This window comes from Bactrocera oleae, chromosome 6 (assembly GCF_042242935.1).
Source record: "Bactrocera oleae isolate idBacOlea1 chromosome 6, idBacOlea1, whole genome shotgun sequence".
Lineage (NCBI taxonomy): Eukaryota > Metazoa > Arthropoda > Insecta > Diptera > Tephritidae > Bactrocera > Bactrocera oleae.
This window is the reverse complement of record NC_091540.1, coordinates 41,829,249-41,848,753: the sequence shown is the minus strand read 5'-3', so window position 1 is coordinate 41,848,753 and position 19,505 is coordinate 41,829,249. Positions and strand designations below refer to the sequence as shown.

At 34.9% G+C, this 19,505-nt stretch overlaps 2 protein-coding genes across 3 annotated transcripts in view; one reads left to right on the top strand and one right to left on the bottom strand.

The window, feature by feature from the left end:
- The window catches only part of LOC118682016 (serine protease snake-like), a 255,238-nt gene that overhangs the window by 193,429 nt on the left and 42,304 nt on the right, over positions 1 to 19,505 (top strand). The gene's annotated exons all lie outside the window — the stretch shown is intronic.
- LOC118683881 (fibrinogen-like protein A) lies at positions 4,140 to 5,577 on the bottom strand. Its single transcript, XM_070111578.1, has 3 exons — positions 5,153 to 5,577; positions 4,545 to 5,084; positions 4,140 to 4,474 (listed from the first exon to the last, which is right to left on the bottom strand). Exons 1-3 carry the CDS (start codon positions 5,362 to 5,364, stop codon positions 4,336 to 4,338), a joined length of 891 nt encoding a protein of 296 aa, XP_069967679.1. The 5' UTR covers positions 5,365 to 5,577; the 3' UTR covers positions 4,140 to 4,335.

The window sequence follows — 19,505 nt, the reverse complement described above, 5'->3', positions numbered from 1 at the left end:
ACACTTCAGGGTATTAAAATGATTCCCTAAGTCAGCAGAAATTAACACAGGGTTGCATTTGTCATTTTCTCACTCGTTATATTGATCGAAAGTATACTTAATCCTGTTTATTTAAAATGGTTTCAGCCTCCAGCAGCTATTGACATATCATTCCTGAGCCTTTCACAAATTTTCTAAGGCAACTGCTTTCAACGCATTCTAGAGAGCTGTTGACCGTTTAACTTACTCAAGATCCAGATGTCTCAGATTGAGCTGCAATTTACAAGGTAATTTCTTACCGTTCACAGTTTAGTGCTAGCGAAAAGAGGGCGACCTTTCATGTAAATTCGCACTTTCGTTGCAACTATTATCAAATCTGCTATGATTCAGTACCCATATGAACCTTTTCTGAAAATAGTGGTCCAACCAAAGGACATGCATTGATAATGGAAGATGTATTGTTATAAGCAGTCTCCCAATACTTACTGGACTATCTTGGGTAAATTTCTTAGATTTACTTAATCTATTAAATATAGGCGTAGTTCGTTTTTCATTTCACTGCTCGCTATGCTTGAATTCTGCTATCGTTTAAACAAATGTTACTAACATCAACAAAAATATGTCATAAAACTCAATACTAGAGAGTATTTCCATACTTTGTTAAATCTGTATTTGATTATAGCGGATGATTATTCGATTCACCACTTTTAAAAGTTTCAAACCTCTAGGGTATAGTACGAATCTTCTGTTATTCAGGGCATTTTCACCAATTTGCTATACTAACTTTAAAAATTAATCTATGTTAATTAAAAGGCAACAGCAAAATATGTAAATATGGAACTAATCACTATATTAATATCACGAAGCATCAACCGCTTGCTCTCGTACGCTCTTTCTAAACGAAGTAAAAGTAAATTCGCCTTGACGCTATTATGCACAGCGAGTGCCCGTGAAATCTGTGAATACGTAATCAAGTTATATGCAACATGCCATATCGACGTTGCAACATCATGTCAGAAGTTTATCACAAATCACCAATCACAACGAATACTTGCTCAACTCGCTTTGCTCCTTAATACTCTTTAATAATCATATCGCAAGAGGCTTTAAGTAAAAATAATAATACAATACAACAACCACCACAACATAATAAAAAAATAATAATAAAAACTTTAACTTCCTTTGCATTGCCTTTTGGCTCGTTACTCCCGATCATGTTGTACCTATACAGTCTACCTGCTGTGCTTGCAGGAGGGCCGCCCGCTGTCTGACCAAGCGCGATCGCTTGTTCCTGGCGCCAAGAAAGTTGCTCACGTTTGCATGTGGATAGGAACTCTCTCATGATTATACCCGCGCGCAACATGTTGCAGAGGGTATTGTACTTTGCATTGCGCGGCTAAGAGCAGTTGGGAGAACAAAGCTGAACCGAGCGTGTATTTTTCTTAAACAGCGAAGTGTATACTGGATATATGCATTGTAATTGACCTTACAAACACGATACGGACTTGGACTGAAATGCACTTCCGAGTTTGACAATGACTGCCGAGCAATGATCGTCAATAGAAAAAATCTTTTTCAATAACTTTAAATTATCACTCTGAAGGAATTTGCTTTGTTTTGTTTTTTTGGAGTTAAGAATGAAAAGATCTTATCAAAGAAACCGAGAGACAAGACTATCGAAGCTTCCTGTCTAGACTAGTAAATATCCCCGATAGATTCTAATAAAATCCGATAAACCCAACAGATTTTGATTGAGAATATCGAAAAAATATACCTTTTAAGCACGGTAACAGATAATAGTAATAACTATGTGTATGTCTGTCATTTCCAGTGCATATACTTTACGGAACCTGATCCTGAAAACAAAAAAATATTAAGATATGAAATTCGATTTTAAAAAGGATAAATATATGCGTCGATATTCGATTTTAAAAAGGATAAATATATACGTCGATAGACAGGCAGCAATAATCTCACATGGCATTACGTCAGAGTATGTCCTTAGAAGAAGGGAGACGGTAGATGTAGCGGCTGCATATACGAATCCACAAAGGGATTCCGGGAAACGAAATAGCTGATGAGATCGCCAAAACTGCCATCCGTCTGTCTACCGAAAGAGGTCAGGAAATAAGGAAGTCACTAAAAACGATAAACAATGAAATTTCCGAAAGGAATCAGGACGAAATGGAATGCTTTAAGTGCAAGCAGGATCGCCAAGATCATGTGCAAGAGCCTCGAAGGAAAACTCGCATGATTTTTGCTCACATAGTTTCGAAAGGACTGCTGGACGGTTGTTGGCTTTTTGACAGGTCACAACCTACTGGCATCACATGCAAGCTGGATGGTTATAAGTAACGACGATACATGCAGTAAGTGCAGAGAAGCTGGCATGAGCGAGGCGCTGGAACACCTTCTTTGCCTCTGTCCAGCACTATCTAGAGCTCGTTTCAAATATCGAGGAGCTTCGGTGTTCAAAGAATTAGACAAAGTAGCAAACTATGTTGCTTGCTTGCTTAAAGTTCGAAAAGTAGGTGATGTTCTGTACGACGAATACTTCACGTCAAATTAAACATAACCTCTATCTGTCAATACAAAGGAGCAGTAGGTCTATGTATGGCGTGACCGACGGCCAGTATAACCTAGTAAGCAAAACTTTTATAAAGGCGTCTCTTTGTTAGCGACAAATTCTAAAGTACAATCAAGTCTCAAGTCGATGGTAGGTATGTGTCGGTATGAACCGAATTTAGTAGATCCTTAATTGTATTATTAATATTTTTTGTAAAGTCTAAGGGCATACATACATGCATTACATAATTATATGCAGACTGAAGACTGCAATCGCTTCTTTATAAACGCAGATTTTATATAAATTATTACGGGTTTTAGCAATATACTTTTATACATATAAACAAAAATATAAATTTACTTATTAAAGAAAAAAGATTTGTGCTTAAGAAGACATGCGAAAAACTTCACGAAAATGTTTGCAAAATTATAATTGATTTTATTTCACCACACACTGTTGACAATTAATCAACGGCCTAAACACAACAATTACAACTGACATTCGCAGTCGATTATTTAAAATTAATTAACCTTTAAACTTTTTCGCTATTTGCCCATTTTTCATTGTTATCATCGCTGGCCATAGGCGCACAAATGCTAAATATACATACATATATATAATACATACACACATACAAATACACTTTGCTGCGAATGCAGTCGCCCTGCCAAATCATTTGTCCGCCGCTTGCTAAGTTGATTGAGTGATGTGTGTGTGGCTTTTGACGTCTGGAGCCTAAACAGTAAATTTAACTTTTCACTGCGAACTCTCCCTCGCCCCATCGCTTTCGTTAACTCCAACTGCTGTTTGTTTGGCAAATAGTCTGTCAAAATGTGGACAAAGCGGCGGTGCATAGATGAACTTGAGTGAGGCGCTTTAGTTAGTGGCAAATAATTAAATATTAATGTGGATGCTGCTGTAGCAGTGGCCCAATATAAATGTACACAGTTAAGGAATTTTTTAAAAGGGTACAAGATATAAAATTATAGATATAGATCTTTGAGGTGCTATATTTTTAAATTTTTTTGGGGAAGGAGCATATAAGCCGAGTAAACTCACGAACGGATACTTCACTCTCACTTTTTTTGTCTGAGTGCCAACACACTCATAGAAAACTGAGGAACAGTGACAAGAAATTTCTTAGGAATAAAAATGTATATATATAGCGATATAAAGGAAAACATCTTCAAAATATCACCCTTGAAACGCCGATGGCAATACTTATGTGATAACTTTATTTATAAGATAACCCGTTCATACGACAATCGGTTCTACGTAACCGGAACGGACCTGGATTTTTATCCGACCAAGCATTGCCCTCTTAGCAGCATTCCACTAAATTACTGCAGGGATGTTTTCTGTTGCTGCAAAAAAAAATATAACTTTATCAAAGAATGTTCTCCGTGAGTCGCACACAAGAGCAGCCAAAGACCTGCTGCTAAATTTTTGCTCTTTCTTTTATAAAACCAAATTTCGATGCCTTCAACAAATAGAAACATATAAACACAAACATTTTCACTACAAAGAAATATTTATTTTCACATTAATGCTAGAGATGAAACGTTAGTATGAAATAGGCTGCAATAGGCCCCTCAGCTTAAATACGTCTCTTGATAAAAAGAGACCGCACTCGTAAATTACATCGCGAAATACGTCACCTTTGATCTTATTCACGCTTTCTTTTATTTACAGATAAGAACTTTTATAAAGTATATATAAACATAATAGTTTTAATAATACATAGTATAGGTCTATAGGTCAGCACTTGAGCGTCATGTCGTAAAAGTATTTTATTTTTTCAGTGACTTCATGCAGGCCTGCGTCGGGCGTATCATCATTTGTACGAATTTCAATGACTTACTTCTGTTCATACCTATCCACAGTATACCCTGACCGCTATTACTTTCTGTATAATCGCCGTTCAAATTGCTGTTAATGCACGCGTATGTAAATATTACAAGTATTTATGCAAAATATGTATTTTGCCATTGCAACTCACCTCAAATAGCAACGATGATACCACCAGGCGCCACGATCAATCTTTGCGCAATTTCTATTATCCTTTTGGTCATTATCACGATCGTATGTACTGAATTTACTGCCTTCGTTATATTTTAAAATATCTTCGGCATCTCCTTTATAATCGCCCACAGTTTTCAGAACAAAGTCCTCCGCCTCGCTACCCACAACGAATATACTGTATTTCGCATAGTATTTCACACCATCGGAGGTTTCTATTTTTATGTACAACTCATGTTCACAGCTTATAGTGAGTGCATGCAGCTTATCGAGCCCGATCCAATAGTTATCGGCCAAGTTGCCGAAACCGACCTTATAGTCCGTCCAATTCCTATAAAAGTCCACATCAGCACTTACACGCCGCTGTATGACGGTCCAACCGCCGAAGTCGGTATCCTGATCACACCACACCTCGAATGGGGTTTCGCTAAGGCTTCCAACTTGAATCTTGTAGATGCCACTTTTAGATGTGGCGGCAGTAGCTTCCAAGCAGCTTCTGGGCATATTGGTTTTCATTTTGCTATACAACAACAACAAAAAGGATTAGAAATTTTATTGAAAACTGTTTATACAACAACACTTTATTACGCTACTTCCTCTTGTATGATCTCGTTTCGGCTGTAGGTGTGCTCCACACGCTTTTCGATTTTTTCCAGCTTTTCCAGAACTCTTTTCACAATCTCAATATCTACATCGCAATTGCAGTCGAGACCTTCGACAGTTATGTCCGTTTTTCCTGCGCATAGTTTTACACCTAATATTAGACTCGATAGTAGCGCAAGAAATTTTAGAAGGAACATATTTTTTGACCAATGTTTAATACCACCGTTTGCACGCGTGAAAGATCAGAAATAAACTGTGCTTTGCAGTAGCCTTGGAATTCCTGTGGAACGTTCAAATATTTGCTGATAACGTAGCACTCACTGGCAAGCATATAGGTGTGTGTGTAAGCATATGTACATATGTGATTAATAATACATATAATTTTGTTGTTTTTTAGGCCAGACTTCTACGATAATTTGACATCCACCCGTAAGTGGCCTCTCGTAAACGCTGAAGATCCTCCATAAACAGCTCTTGAATAATCATATGCAGCTGGTTTCCATCTCTAGAACCAAGAACCATCCAGTTTTCTTGAATCTTGTTTTGAACCCACAATTCACTAAGCGCTTGTTGCGCACGAAATCCACTTGCCCAAAGAGATTATTTAGTATATTCTCGATGCAAGTATGTGTAGAGATAAAGGAATTGCAAACAACGCTTTTGTCCCGACTTTTGAATACATTCCTTATCAATAAACAACTCAGAAATGCTATCCTAAATTTGGAAACAAAAAATCATAAAAATGGCTTTGCATAAGCAGTTTAACAATAACGAATGTTTTATAGAGCTTTAGATTAATGGTTTGATAATTAAAATTTTCGAATTATATATGATATTTTAAAGTTTATTATACTCAAATTTAATATATAAATAATATATATTTAAAATAATATAAAGTAGTTTTAGTACTCAATTTGCATAGGATTAATTAATTTAAATATTTGATAAATGTTAATAATGTTCAAGCAGATAATGGTAACTAAAAGTGAATGCTCTCTATTTGACCAAAACTCAGTCCCAAAATAATTTGGTCTACTTAACCGGAACGGACGCGGATTTTTATGATATTTATTATTATAACTATTAGTTTTTTTTGATATTCATTCTATTGATTTCAAAAATAATTAAATAACAATAACAATAATTAAATTTCAAACTAATGGACTTGTACAGAGAGTTATCAGGCGTTTCACAATTAACGTGTCCCAAAATTGCCGCAAGATTGGAATTAAATAGAAAACACAGTTTTAAGTCTTTGGATTAAAATTTTTTTATTTCTTTTATTGAATCTTTAAGTACATAGGATATGGTTATTTATTTAAATGAACCATTTTTGACCTTTAAAAATTCAGCAGCGCCCTCCCTTTGCCTTTTCCCGACCTCAGATAGCCCATAAAATATTTTTTCTTTCAGTTTTGTTATTTTATCTTTCGTTTCCGATGGGTTTCATCCTACTATGACCTTTTTTGATTTTTAAAATTATCTACCATGGTCTAATAAAAATCTTCAGAAAATATATTTTATTAAGTAACCTTAATTGAACTTGAAGGCTGTTTTTCACAAACAACATGACAGAAAGAACTAAAATCTATATTTCTCGCATAAAAACTAAAATTTGAACTTTCTTCGCACTAAACGAAGCAGCTCGCTTTTATTGAACTCGAAACTGCCTCAGACCATAGTAAAAACTGTAGCATCTCTGCAATTTAAGTAAAAAGTATGAAGTGATATATGTTTGTTAGGCACGAAAATATGCGAAAATGCAAAACCAAAATATGTGATTTATTATTTCAAAGCAATGCCTGGCATCTAAAGCGTTTTTTGCACTTTATAAAAGGGCAACTTGCAATATTTTTTTTTCTTACAGCGAATATATACTTACATGAATACAAGTACTTTAGGTATTTGCAAACAAATTTGTGGTCCAAGCTCTTCCGCATTGCTTGCCGCACTTACCACACACTTGAGGCACTTGCCACAATGCGCAGTAGGCTAATAAGCAGCAAAGAAACACGTTAAATGTTAACAATTAATTACCGACAGCTAAACACTGCTGCCAAAGAAGCTGCAACAAAGCACAAGTACACACACACAAACATACTTGAGATCACATTTGCTATATAATGTAAGCGATAAGCGCAAAAACACCTAAAAATCACTGCCTGCTGTTCCTATGCTCCTCCATGTTTGTTTAAATGTAGTGTGTGTGTGTGTTGTTGCTAATTGCAAACATCGAAATTCCTAAAGATATTGCCTCGTCTGCCGATAAGCAAACACTATCAAGGCACACAGCCAATGCTGCGACAGCCTCCGGGGTGGCGTGTTGCAGTTCATACAGGCACACGCGGCTTTGGCGACAGTGTTGTTGCTGGTTCAGCTCGATACCGACGATATGGAAATATCGCAGCCAGGGAGCTTGAAGTTGGCCAACGTCTGGAGTAATTAAGTTGCTTCCACATAATGAAAAATGGTTAATTCGTTTTGTTTTTGGCTATTGTTGTTGTTGTTTTGTGTACATATGAGTACTTGCAGCAATGTAGAGGACACGCAGGACATTGTTAAGTTGCTGCCTCGCTGCCATGGAAAGTGAAAGAGACTTTGCTGAACAAATGAGCCCACACACATATACATTCTTATATACTAATATATTTATATATGTACATATGTAAATTGGGACTTACGTGTAGGTTGCCTGTTTAGGTCATTATGTAATGCTTAGCTGATGACATTTTACTTGGCCATGTACATTCTCTCATATAACCACACCACACTTATGTGTATTCAAAATGAAAGCAGCGAATGGCAACAATAAACAGAATAATGATGTCAGCGGTAATGTGAAAGAAATACTAATTTACAATCGAATATTTTAATTTTGATTAACTAAATTTTTAGGACTAGAAAATGATAAAATATGCGGGTCGCTCGATACGTCGATGATTGCGTAGCGTAACAGAATTTCATCATGTTGGCAGCGTACATAACGTCATCTTAGTAAAGACTGATTTAATATTTCTTCTTGGTTTTTCGATAGAAATAGTGAAAGGTTGCCACATACTTTAAATTCAAAATTTGAAAAATCATAAGTAGTTATTGTAGGTATCAAACTGAACAGGGCTAATTTAGAAACAGTTGAAGAAGGTTGCCACCTAGAAAAAATGTATAATGCATAAATACTGCAATATTTTTTGAAAAGAACAAAAAACGTTAACCTCGGCTGCACGAAAGCTATAATACCCTTAGCAGGTGCATTCACTTCTTATAGCAGAAATGTGTATAAAAATATCTTTATCTTGATTTTGATTGGTCAGTTTTCGAGTAATATATTCGGAGATTGTAGCTCTGGACAATAATGTATATAAAATTTCATGAAGATATCTCGTAAGTTTCCCATATAACGGAAAAATTGCAAGCATAAAAATATACCCTGGTCTTTTTAAATAATTTTTTAGGCAATTCTAACTTTCTTTGGCTAACAGAAAAATATTGTTGTAATTGCTAGTTTCACAGCCTTTATTTTCATGGCTCAAGATCAATTTTAACCTATCAGCTACTGTTGGTCTTAAAAAATCGTTGATATGTACGTGCGAGTGATGTGCTAATCGCTACCGTTTGCAACCTTTTGTTTTTCAGTTGCAAGAAACCACAATAACAATAGCAGCTATTCAAGCACATTGAACCGAGCGACTGACTGGTGTCAGTCAAACGTTTCGCAACTAAACTGCAGACGAGCATACACACGTACTAACACATGTATATGTACCATATACCCTTGTATTTGTCTGTCTGATTTGTTGTTGTGTGTCTCTACTTGTAGGTGAATGCACCGCTATCTAAAACCTTGGCAACTCTTATTTTCATATGCCCAACCGCTTTTGCGACTGCTCCAAAGTTAAAGTTTCGGAAGAAATTTACGGCTTTCCACAAATCACGACGGCTACTGGCTTTCTGCCCAGCTGCCTGTCGATGCATTGGCTTGTCTGTCTTACTAATATAATATGTTTTTACACATGAAGCAGTAACGTGACACCATGTTATTTTTGGGGTATGGGTGAACTATAGCAAGCGGGTTAATTGTTGTTGTTGACAATATTCAGGAAAATTACTGCGTTGGCGGCGAAGGTAGTAAGCGATTGCGATGCGTCAAATGTTGAGTAGATTTGTGATGGGAAACTAAATAATATAAAGGTAGATATGGAGATCGAGATAGGGATAAAGATAAAGATAAAGGTAAAGATATGGATAAAGATAAATATAAGGTGAAGGTAAAAGATCATTATAATTTTCTTCCAAATAACTTAACACTGAATTAACGTTATAAATTAATGGTGCCCATTTTGGGAAAAATTCAAAATTAACGCCCCAGCAGTGATTAGGCCAATTTAATTTTCACTCAACCAGATTAATTGGTTGTAGTTAATAGCCGCGAAGTACGTTCCTACGACCTTTAAAACTTCAAAATATTAAACGCCTCCACAACAACCAGCAATAAATGCACCGGAAAAATAAAACCAAAAAACTATAACAATTGAGCCATTTCGCAAACATCCCCACTCACTTTTTGACAATGGCCACTTGTTGCACGTACGTGTATTTACTTTTCAAATTACCGGTTGTAAACAACAACTGAAATTTGCGGGTAATTGCATTGTCAACACCTTTCAATTGTTCACTTATTGTGAAAAACTTAATATGCATGGAGCATGAAGTATGCCGCATGAAGCTGTTATTGTTGTTGTTACTGCTTCAACTATTACTGTTGTTGTTTGTTTGTGAAATACAATTCGTTTATTACACCAACAACACAAAGTTCAATTGCAATACATCATTAAGGTTTTTGTTATTGTTTTTGCTGGTTTTTAACGTCTGTAATTTCGGTACGTAGATCCGACTGCATGTACGCTAGTGTGTATATACAATATTTTCAATTTTATTTTTATTTTTGTTGCATTTTCGCGTTTTGAAATCCTCCCCACTTTATAATTACCATGTTGCACACTCTGTGCGTTTTAACGGCAGTGCCACCTGGTTGTACGCACTTAACTTAAAGAGATAATTGTTGCAACCGAAAATAAATATATAATGTTGTAAATAATTAACAAATTGTAACTTCATCAAGTGCAACGAGAGGGAGTGTGTGTTATATAAAGGCCGAAAAGTAAGAACAGTACTGTTATGTTTTTGTGGAACAAACCAGGTTTGTGTCTGAAGTCTTTTGTTTTCGAACAAAACAAAATTTGAAATATGGCATAAGGGAGCGTGTTGCTATATACTTTAAATGTTAAAAACTTGTGAGAGCATATTAAATTTAAATTGGAAATTATTGTACTACACTGAACAGGATAATTTGCCAAGAGATTTCTAATTTACCTCAGAGACCTTATGAAGTATACATATAAATGACCAACGTGATAAGGTAAGTCGATTTCGCCAGATCCGTCTGTCCCTCCTATGCGAACTAGAAGCTGCTCGATTTTTGTCGATGGATATCTCGTTAACGCTTAACTTATTCGAAAAATTATTACACCATTTTGCAGAGCATTTAATATCCTACAAAATTTATGCAACGAGATATTTATTCAAGTAGTTAGAAACGTGATATGAATTTTTTTATCTTATAGTACGAAAAAACTGAAAACTTTAAGGCGAAGGACCTTCCCGTTACAATTAAGAGCTTATACTTGGAAAGATTCTCGTGGAATACTTAGCCACCCTTTATGCTATAAAATATGCACCTGTGAAGGGTATTGTCCCCATCCATGAAATTTTTTCCATATTGTTTAGATCGTTGGCGAAATTATATACATCCTTCTGTGCTACATCAAAGTATAATTTCATCAAACTCTAAAAAGCATCGATAATATTATATTTGTTGCTTTGGAAATAAGCTTAATGGCAAGCCTATCTGCCACCAGGCAAGGTCTTTTTCGATTATCGTCATAGTCAAGCAGGCTGCCAAGTGCCGCGTGCAAGTTTCCACGCAGCCAAATGTCAAAAGTGTGCAAGTAGAGAGTAAAGAGTGCAAACATGGATTAATTGGAGTATTTGCGCGTGTGAATATGTATGTGTGTGTGAGTTTCAAAATGCAGTTGTCAGTCTAAATGAAAATATTATTACTTTTGATTGGCTTATGCAGTCGAGTGTGCACACAGACATACATATTGCTGCTGTTAAATTCAGCGCAATGAGGAAACACTCAAAACGCTGGAGCATTGACGCAATAAAGCGAACGCGGCGCAGTTGACCGCTTAAATAATTGACTTGGTTGCAAGAAAGCGAAAATACAACAGCATTTAATATTTATTTGTTCACTTTTGACGTAGCCAACTGTCAACAGCACAAAAATAACAACAACGCTAGCATTAGGCACCGAGTTGAAGTACAAATTGTCGTCTTACTTTCTACCAACAACAATGATGAGAATGCATCCAGACCTATTGCTTATTTAATGCTGTCACAACAACTACAACCACTACAACATCTAGGTGGTTATTTTTGCTATTGTTGTGACTAAGTTCGCGCTTAATATGGACAAAATCACGGCACATTGACATTGAAATTGACATTTTCACTAAGTACGCGCTTGTATTGAGCACTACAATATTGCCACGTAGCTCAGCTTGTGCCCCTTGTGTATGTGTGCGTTTGTGCGCTCATCGTTATTAATTGTTGGTGATTTGGTCAAATATGTTGTTTGCTTATTTATTTGTTTTTATTTTTTGTGTTTTTGCTTTGTGACGCGCTTTGTTGCATGCCCCCACCTTGACAGCTGGACAGTTGGCGCCCGGCCACGCTTGAGAATATGCACATTGTGCGCTTAAGACGACAGCGATGAATGATAAAATGAAGGAAATTGCCGTTGGAATTGTCCAGATAGCGGTATGAAATTCAGTGAAAAATCTCTTGAATAAAAATCATTAATGCGCTTTAATGTTTATGCTCACACACACATACACAAACAACAACGCATATGCTTACCTATATATACATAATATACATATATGTATGGTATATGTGTATATATATGTATGATATATATATATATATATATATGCTTATGCATGTGTGTGTGTGTTGAATCTGTTAGAGCAGTGCATTGCACTTTGCAATCAATTAACGCTCACGAATATTTCGATTGCTTTTCTGCTAATAGCAGCAGCGTTAGCAATGCTTTTGTTGTTTCTAGTGTTGTTGCTGAAGCATGCATCTCTTGTATTTGATGAATGTGAACACACACCCCGCTGCATGCCAGGACGCCAGTCAAGCAAATTGTCGGTCGAAGCCTCGGTGATGTGTAGTATGCCACTCAAGTTGTTGTAGCAGAGTTGTGTGGAGAAATGAATGAAATCTTTCGGAATTAAGGTTTATTATTAAATTTTTATTTTCGCGTGTATGCATATATATTTAACCTGACCGCAATTCATTTACAGTTTTAAATTGTGCTTACCGTTATCATGACTACTAAAACTTAAATTAAATTACTATAACAATTATAACCGCAAACAGTACATAATTGTTGTTAGAATTAAAATTACTCTTTTAAGTGTATGTGTCGTTTTCGCTGCGAAATGGAGACAACAATTGAAAACATAATGATGTGTAGAACTAATATTTTGGGACATTATGCGATTTTCTTTTCAAAACCTAAAACAAAAAAAATTAATAGACTACTTTTAGAAGTTTACTTGGTTTTTACGCGTTTAAATGTAGAATAGAAATTTTGCGATTTTCTTTTCAAAAATTATGTAGAAATTTTGGTCATTTATATTTCCTACTCCTAAAACCCAAAAAATGTTAATAAAATCAACAAAATTTTCTTTAATATTTTATTTATCCGTTAAAAGTTAAGACTAAAATTTAAGAATAAGCCATGCTTAAAGATACAATTGCGAAATCCAAACAAGAAAACAGCTGTGATGAATTTGTGAAGTAGCACATGCGCCATATAACGCTTCGCAAGTAAAGCAGAATCAGAAGACTTAAGTAATGACCTGCTTCCCTAGCGCCAATCTCAGGCAATTACTACAATTAATGACTCATGCCACAAGAACAAAGTTTTACGAGTGCTTCTAAAAGCAAATGGTTTTCTTAGCAAAATTCAAGGCTACCCAAAAATATTATTTGAAGATAAATTCTAACTACAAAAACAGCATGCAAGGCCTTCCAGGAATTCACTACATGCTTTTATATTCTAACTCCACGCAAATTCGTGATTCCTATTCAAAAAAAAATACAATTTTCTTGAAATCCATGTTTTATGACAATAAATTTTTATGATTTTGTCCTGAATAAAGGAAAAATTGATTTTTAATAATACGTTGTGCAGCGGGAATTTATTGTAAGTTAAATTAGAGCAGCAAATTAAATGTGCCCGTCGGCGAAGCGACATGAGCGAACACGAACTCGCTCCCTTGCCCCAATGTGTGCCGCTGAATTGAAATATGCTACGCATATTAGCCGTAACCCTATAATTATCTAAGACACCGCAAAGCGGTTAAACACAAAGCAGCAAAAACAAAGCGGTTAACCGTTTATTGAAGCGAACAAATTGTAACCGTTTCTGGTTTTCGATTTAGTATAAACTACAAAGTTTGTGCGCGATTTAAAAATTTATTGAATTACTCACTTACATGAAAATTTTAAATTTAGTATCAAAAAATAGTTGGTCGACAAGCTACATATAAAGCAGAGTTTATTAAATTAAATCTTTATATTTTAACACTTAACTAGTGTTAGTCTTAAGTAGTAATTTCTTATATTAAATGTCAAAAATCAAGAATTTTTTCAAATATAATATCAAATATACTAGTAATATGAATATCTTTATTCTTATATTCAATTATAGATTTTATGAAAGAAGCTAAACCTATTGAAAATATAATTTAATTTTTAACCCCTTAAATTTGAAACATTTTATTAGTACATATTATATTTACTTTTTCAGCATAAGTTTGTTGCTTAATTACTTGAGCAATAAGTTGCCACCTTACAGTTTGTAACGAAATATAATATATTGTTTATTTCAAAGAATTTTACTTTAAATATTTGGTGATTAGGTGATAATCATGCAACGGTGTTGCCATCTTATCACAATTTATTGCCTATCGCTGAACATCTTTTATGTTTTTGGCGGATGAATATATAATATTATACATTTTAACAATCATTTAGTTTTCTTTTTTATTTCAGTTAGTTTTTTTTTTAATGTCAGATGGTTACACTATTCAAACTTGCATCTAGTTCAATATTTTTTGATTCACTCTCAACTGTATAATTAAGTTTACAACATTATTTATAAAGTTGTAGTTGTCTTCTCAAATCAACTAGGGTGGCAACCCCATAAAACCAAATAAAGAACACCGTCGGTATTTGTCTAGTTCTCTTTACTAGAAATTGTATCGCTGTTTCAAAAAAAAAAATATTAGCTAAATTGAGAAAATTCAATGGCTACTTGAGGTATTTCAACCTGGAGCAACAGGCAAGGAAAGAAAAGTGGTTTAATATTAAGCTTTGTATAGTCACCCATTAGGGTAACCATATAGCAAATTATCGGAAATTTGATAAAATAATCTAGATCTAAAAATTTATATCTGATGACATCCTTTTAAAAAAATACTATTTCATATTTTAAAACAGTGACGAATATACTCAAGCTAATGAAAAATCCGTGGGAGCTTTCTCACTTAAAGAGTAATATCCATTTGTGAATTTCAAAAATTCGATTTTTGTTTTTGCATATAGGTATATCGAATGCATATATATTTGAAAATACTTTCCGAAATTTTCAAGTTGATCGGCAAATAGTTTCGGAGATATGGGAGTATTTGCAAAATTTTTTTAACTTAGTCTAATCGGCTGATTTCATAGTCGATGAGAAAAAATTTTTCGAAACGGTTACATCGATCGAGTCGAAATTTTGACACAACCTTCTAAGATTTAACTGTCAGATAATGAACTAAGGAATACGATTTTTGATAATAATATCCACATTTTGTCAAAAATTAAAGCCTTAACTAGTCCTTCCATAATATTATAATAAATCATTCTATGGTAATAATAATTGATTTATTTGGCTTTCAGATTTGATGTATGAGTAATCTTAAACAGAAAAATCGTCCTCATCGCCAGACACATTTTCTTCGGAGGTTTTGAAAAAGAATCATCGAATATTAAAATAAATTAAATTGTGTTAAGTCACATATTTTTTATTTATTTATTAAAATAAATGTCTCTTCAAAACTACAAGTTTTCAGCCTTTGTTTAAACCATCAGCAATATTTGACTGAAATGCAATTTTGATAGTATTTTTTAGGCAAATGGCTCGGAGCCTTGATCACCCCAAATCTGCTGGTCCATCATCGTATTAAGACAGTGAATGAAGGGAACTCAAGTCAACCGCTGATGACGGTAATGGAGCGATGATTTTTTAAGCGCATTTGTCACGCATAAAGCGGCTGACAAGCAGCTTACCAACACATACACACATATATCTACATGTACAAACGTTTATGAAGTGTTGCATTTTGCATAAATGTTTCTCGCAGGAAAATGAGAGATAATTCATGAAAAATATTTTAATCTATAGAACGTCGGTACCAACGCCAAGCTAGGAGTGCCATAATGCGCAACACAATAACAGCAAAGAAACGACGCCAATTTAATTGGTTTGCATTAATAGAAACATCAATTTCCAAGCGCCATCAACATGTACTTGAGCACGCTGCACGAACGCACGAGTGTTGGCACGACACCCAGTCTGCATATGTTTGGATGTGTGCGCGACTGCTGGGTGGCTACGTGCCCACATTTTGATGAGATTTCACTCAAGTCAAGCGCAACGTCACACCCATCCGTTATAGTATCGTTGGTGGTGTTGTTGCTGGTGACACTGGGTAAACTGGCCGCCAGATTGCGAGCCACGCAACTGGCCTGCTCGACTCACTGCCGCTGTCCGTCCGCCAGTCTGTCTAGCTGACCACACTGTTGGAGTCATCACATCACCCAGAAGACCGATCGACTCGTGTGTCATATTTTAACATTTTTCATGTGTGGACATGACAAACACACACGCCCATACACATATGGACTCACACACATACATATATATATAGGTTTATTGATACTCGTATTGAAGTGAGTATATTACAGCGTCATTTCGCCGGCACCAAATCATGCAAAGTCAGTTAGTCAGTGTGGCATGCATGTGCATACCCTGCAGAGCGAGTAGATCGAGGGGTACAAACAATTTTCAAAATTGTGACATTTAGAAATAAGAAATCGTAAACTTGAAAACCGCAAATCGCCAACAAGTAAAAGTACTTGCTCTATTAGTGAGGTGCCGAGTTTTCAAAGACGATTGCAGTTACTAAAACGGCGGAGCTACCGTGATTAAGCTGTTGTGGACTATTCCAATGCTGTCGACTAGACAATTGAGTTTGTAATGACAGTATATACATACATACTTACAAATACACATACTATACAAGTATGTAATGTAGGGTGGGGCGAATTTTTGACACTCCAGGCCAAATGGCAATCAAAATAAAAATTGAACAAATCTTCGTCCCCTTATTCTATTATAAAAAACACACATCTGATGGATTTCTTGGTGTTTCATAGCATCGTAGTTCTACTATTGGTGGTCCTTTAATTAGACGATAGACGCATGCGTTCAATTAGAGCAGTCATCCCAAAAGACTCCGGAATATTGTAAAGTTTTCTGACACGATGGTAACTAGCTTCTCTTTACTATTTTCTAACGGATTTGCTGAACGACCTCAATCCATCAAGAAAAGGGTTGATTGTAGCACACATTGGCAAATGAGCTCTGAGGTAATTAGGTCGACGTAGAATTGTGGAAAATATTATAGATATTTTTCTTACTAACTACAGTACATAATATATGGTATATATAAGAATCGATTACCACCGTGGTCAGGGTCTCTAATTCAATTGAACTGAATAGAATAAGGGAAAAATTGTCGAAGTTGCGTTGAGATGCGATCGTTCTTTGACAAAGTCACAAAAGTTGTTTAGTGTAGAAGTAAATGCGTTGTTCGAGGTGAACCCCTCCGAACATTTATATAATATAATATACTACTTCAAAGATTCGATTAATTTTCTTTGGTTTCTGTTCTGCTTTTACTGCTTTCAGAAATATATCTTTTAGAAAATTAAGAAATGGATATATCTGATTTAAAATTCCAGGTAAAATAAAAGCTTACAACTATTTCCGTTTCAGATATGATGTGATTTTATATAAGGCCTTTGAGACGAGTAGAGAAGTTTTTATGTACATTGGTCCGACAATTATAGTGGATTTCTTTCAGTGATACAAGAATGAGGTAAAAAGCTAGTATATGCTAAACGACTTATTAAAAATATAAATTAAAGTAATACTACATTCATTCTCGCACTCAAAAACACTACAATCACCCAAAAATATTCAATAAAAGTCCAAAAATAAACATTCTACAAGTAACATAGTACAGCGTTTTAAAATAATATTAATATATACCCAACATCTTCTCTGAAAAATCGCATATATAAGGCATAGATACCACAGTACATGAAAAATTATTTTCACAAGTATATATTTTCCTGAAAACTACAGCTCACTAATGGTCCCACCCTAATTCATATATACACATAATTTCAACCGATACGAATAAGAAGTAGCTGTCTGTATTTGCTTTCAAATCAATCAATGATATCTCCACCAATTTAAGCTCAAACTCAATTTACAACTTTGTTGTTTCTGACACCACTTGTATCGCGAAGTCAACCAGTTGAGCTCTGGTGTTGTTTTGCTGTCCACCTTTCAGTGTGCGCGCGTGTGTGTCGTCGTGGTCAATGAGATTTGCGTAAAATCGAAAGTTTCACACTTCATAATTGATTATGGAATTGAGTGGTACACTGACACATATTTTTAAACACACAAACTTACATTAATGTATGCGTCGATGACAATGAGAAATTGCTTGCTTTACTTAAAAGCGCCTCTAAATTGACCCATTTAGCCATTTAATTGTGGTTCATCCGCAAATATTTATCAATTATTTGGATTTTCGGTTTCGAAGACCGACCTGAGCTGGCTCGCAATAGCTCAATCAGCGCATTTGTTACACTAAGTGGTATTAAGTATTAAGTTTATGCGCGTGACGCATATGCCACACAAACATATTGACGCGATTGGCGGCTAGATCTTAGATTGATTGCTACGGAAAGACAATAATTTGATTTTTAATCGCTATTTTGAAGGATATTATTATCTAATAATAACGGCAACTTAATTGTGACTACCAGGGACAGCGTATTTTTCACTTAAAGCGCTACATTGTTCGAAGCATGATATTATATGTGCAAAATCATATTATTTTTATTAATGAGGGGCCAAATGAGTGTTGCTAGTTACGCCAGTCATGTTTGAATAAATAGAAGATATATTTTGACAAGATCTATTTTAATAGAAAAACGTGTCATCAAAGGAGTTTGAACCAATCTGAGGGGTATCTAATAGTACCTTCAGCGAAAATAATCAAAGCTCGTTCCCAAAGCACCGTTCTCAGAAATGAACTAAAGAAGAAAACATATTAAGATGCGTTGTTTGATAGAGATAATTATAACGAAGACAGTAACGGAAGCCAATAGTTTGGTTCCAACGGAAAACATATTTTTCTAGCCAATATGTTTAGTATAAGCAACTTTCAAGTCGAATTAAGGTTACTTAATAAAAAAATATTAATATTTTTTGGCGATCTTAATGTTCATTTTGATCAGTCAGTTTGTATGGTAGCTATATGCTATAGTTGTCTGATCTGAACGATTTGGTCAAATATCGTAGTGGTGTCTTGGACAAGAATCTGTGCCAAATTTCGTGGAGATTTATTGTCTGATAAAAATTTTTTCCTTCAAGGACTTGATTGTGATCGATTTCAGAGAGTCCAATAGATGAGAAATTTCTTGAAGAAAAAAGGACGTGTGCAAAATTTCAGATATATATCTCAAAAATGAGGGACGAATTATCGTGTATACACGTTTCTGATATTTACTTCTGAGCATTACAAATGTAATGGCAAACTTAATATACCGCTGTTCAGGATATACAAAAGAAATATAATTTATTTTAAGTCATTATCAAAATCAGTTTAAATATATAATATTATAACGAAAATAGCACCTACCTTTCTTGTTTATTGTTTTTCATAAATAACCTATACCAATTTAATATTATCTGCAACTTTTCCACAGCTTGATTTTCTTTGGCAAATTATTATTTATTCAACACACTGGGGCATTTTCACTTAAATTTTTATCTGAAAAATATGACAAATTCAAA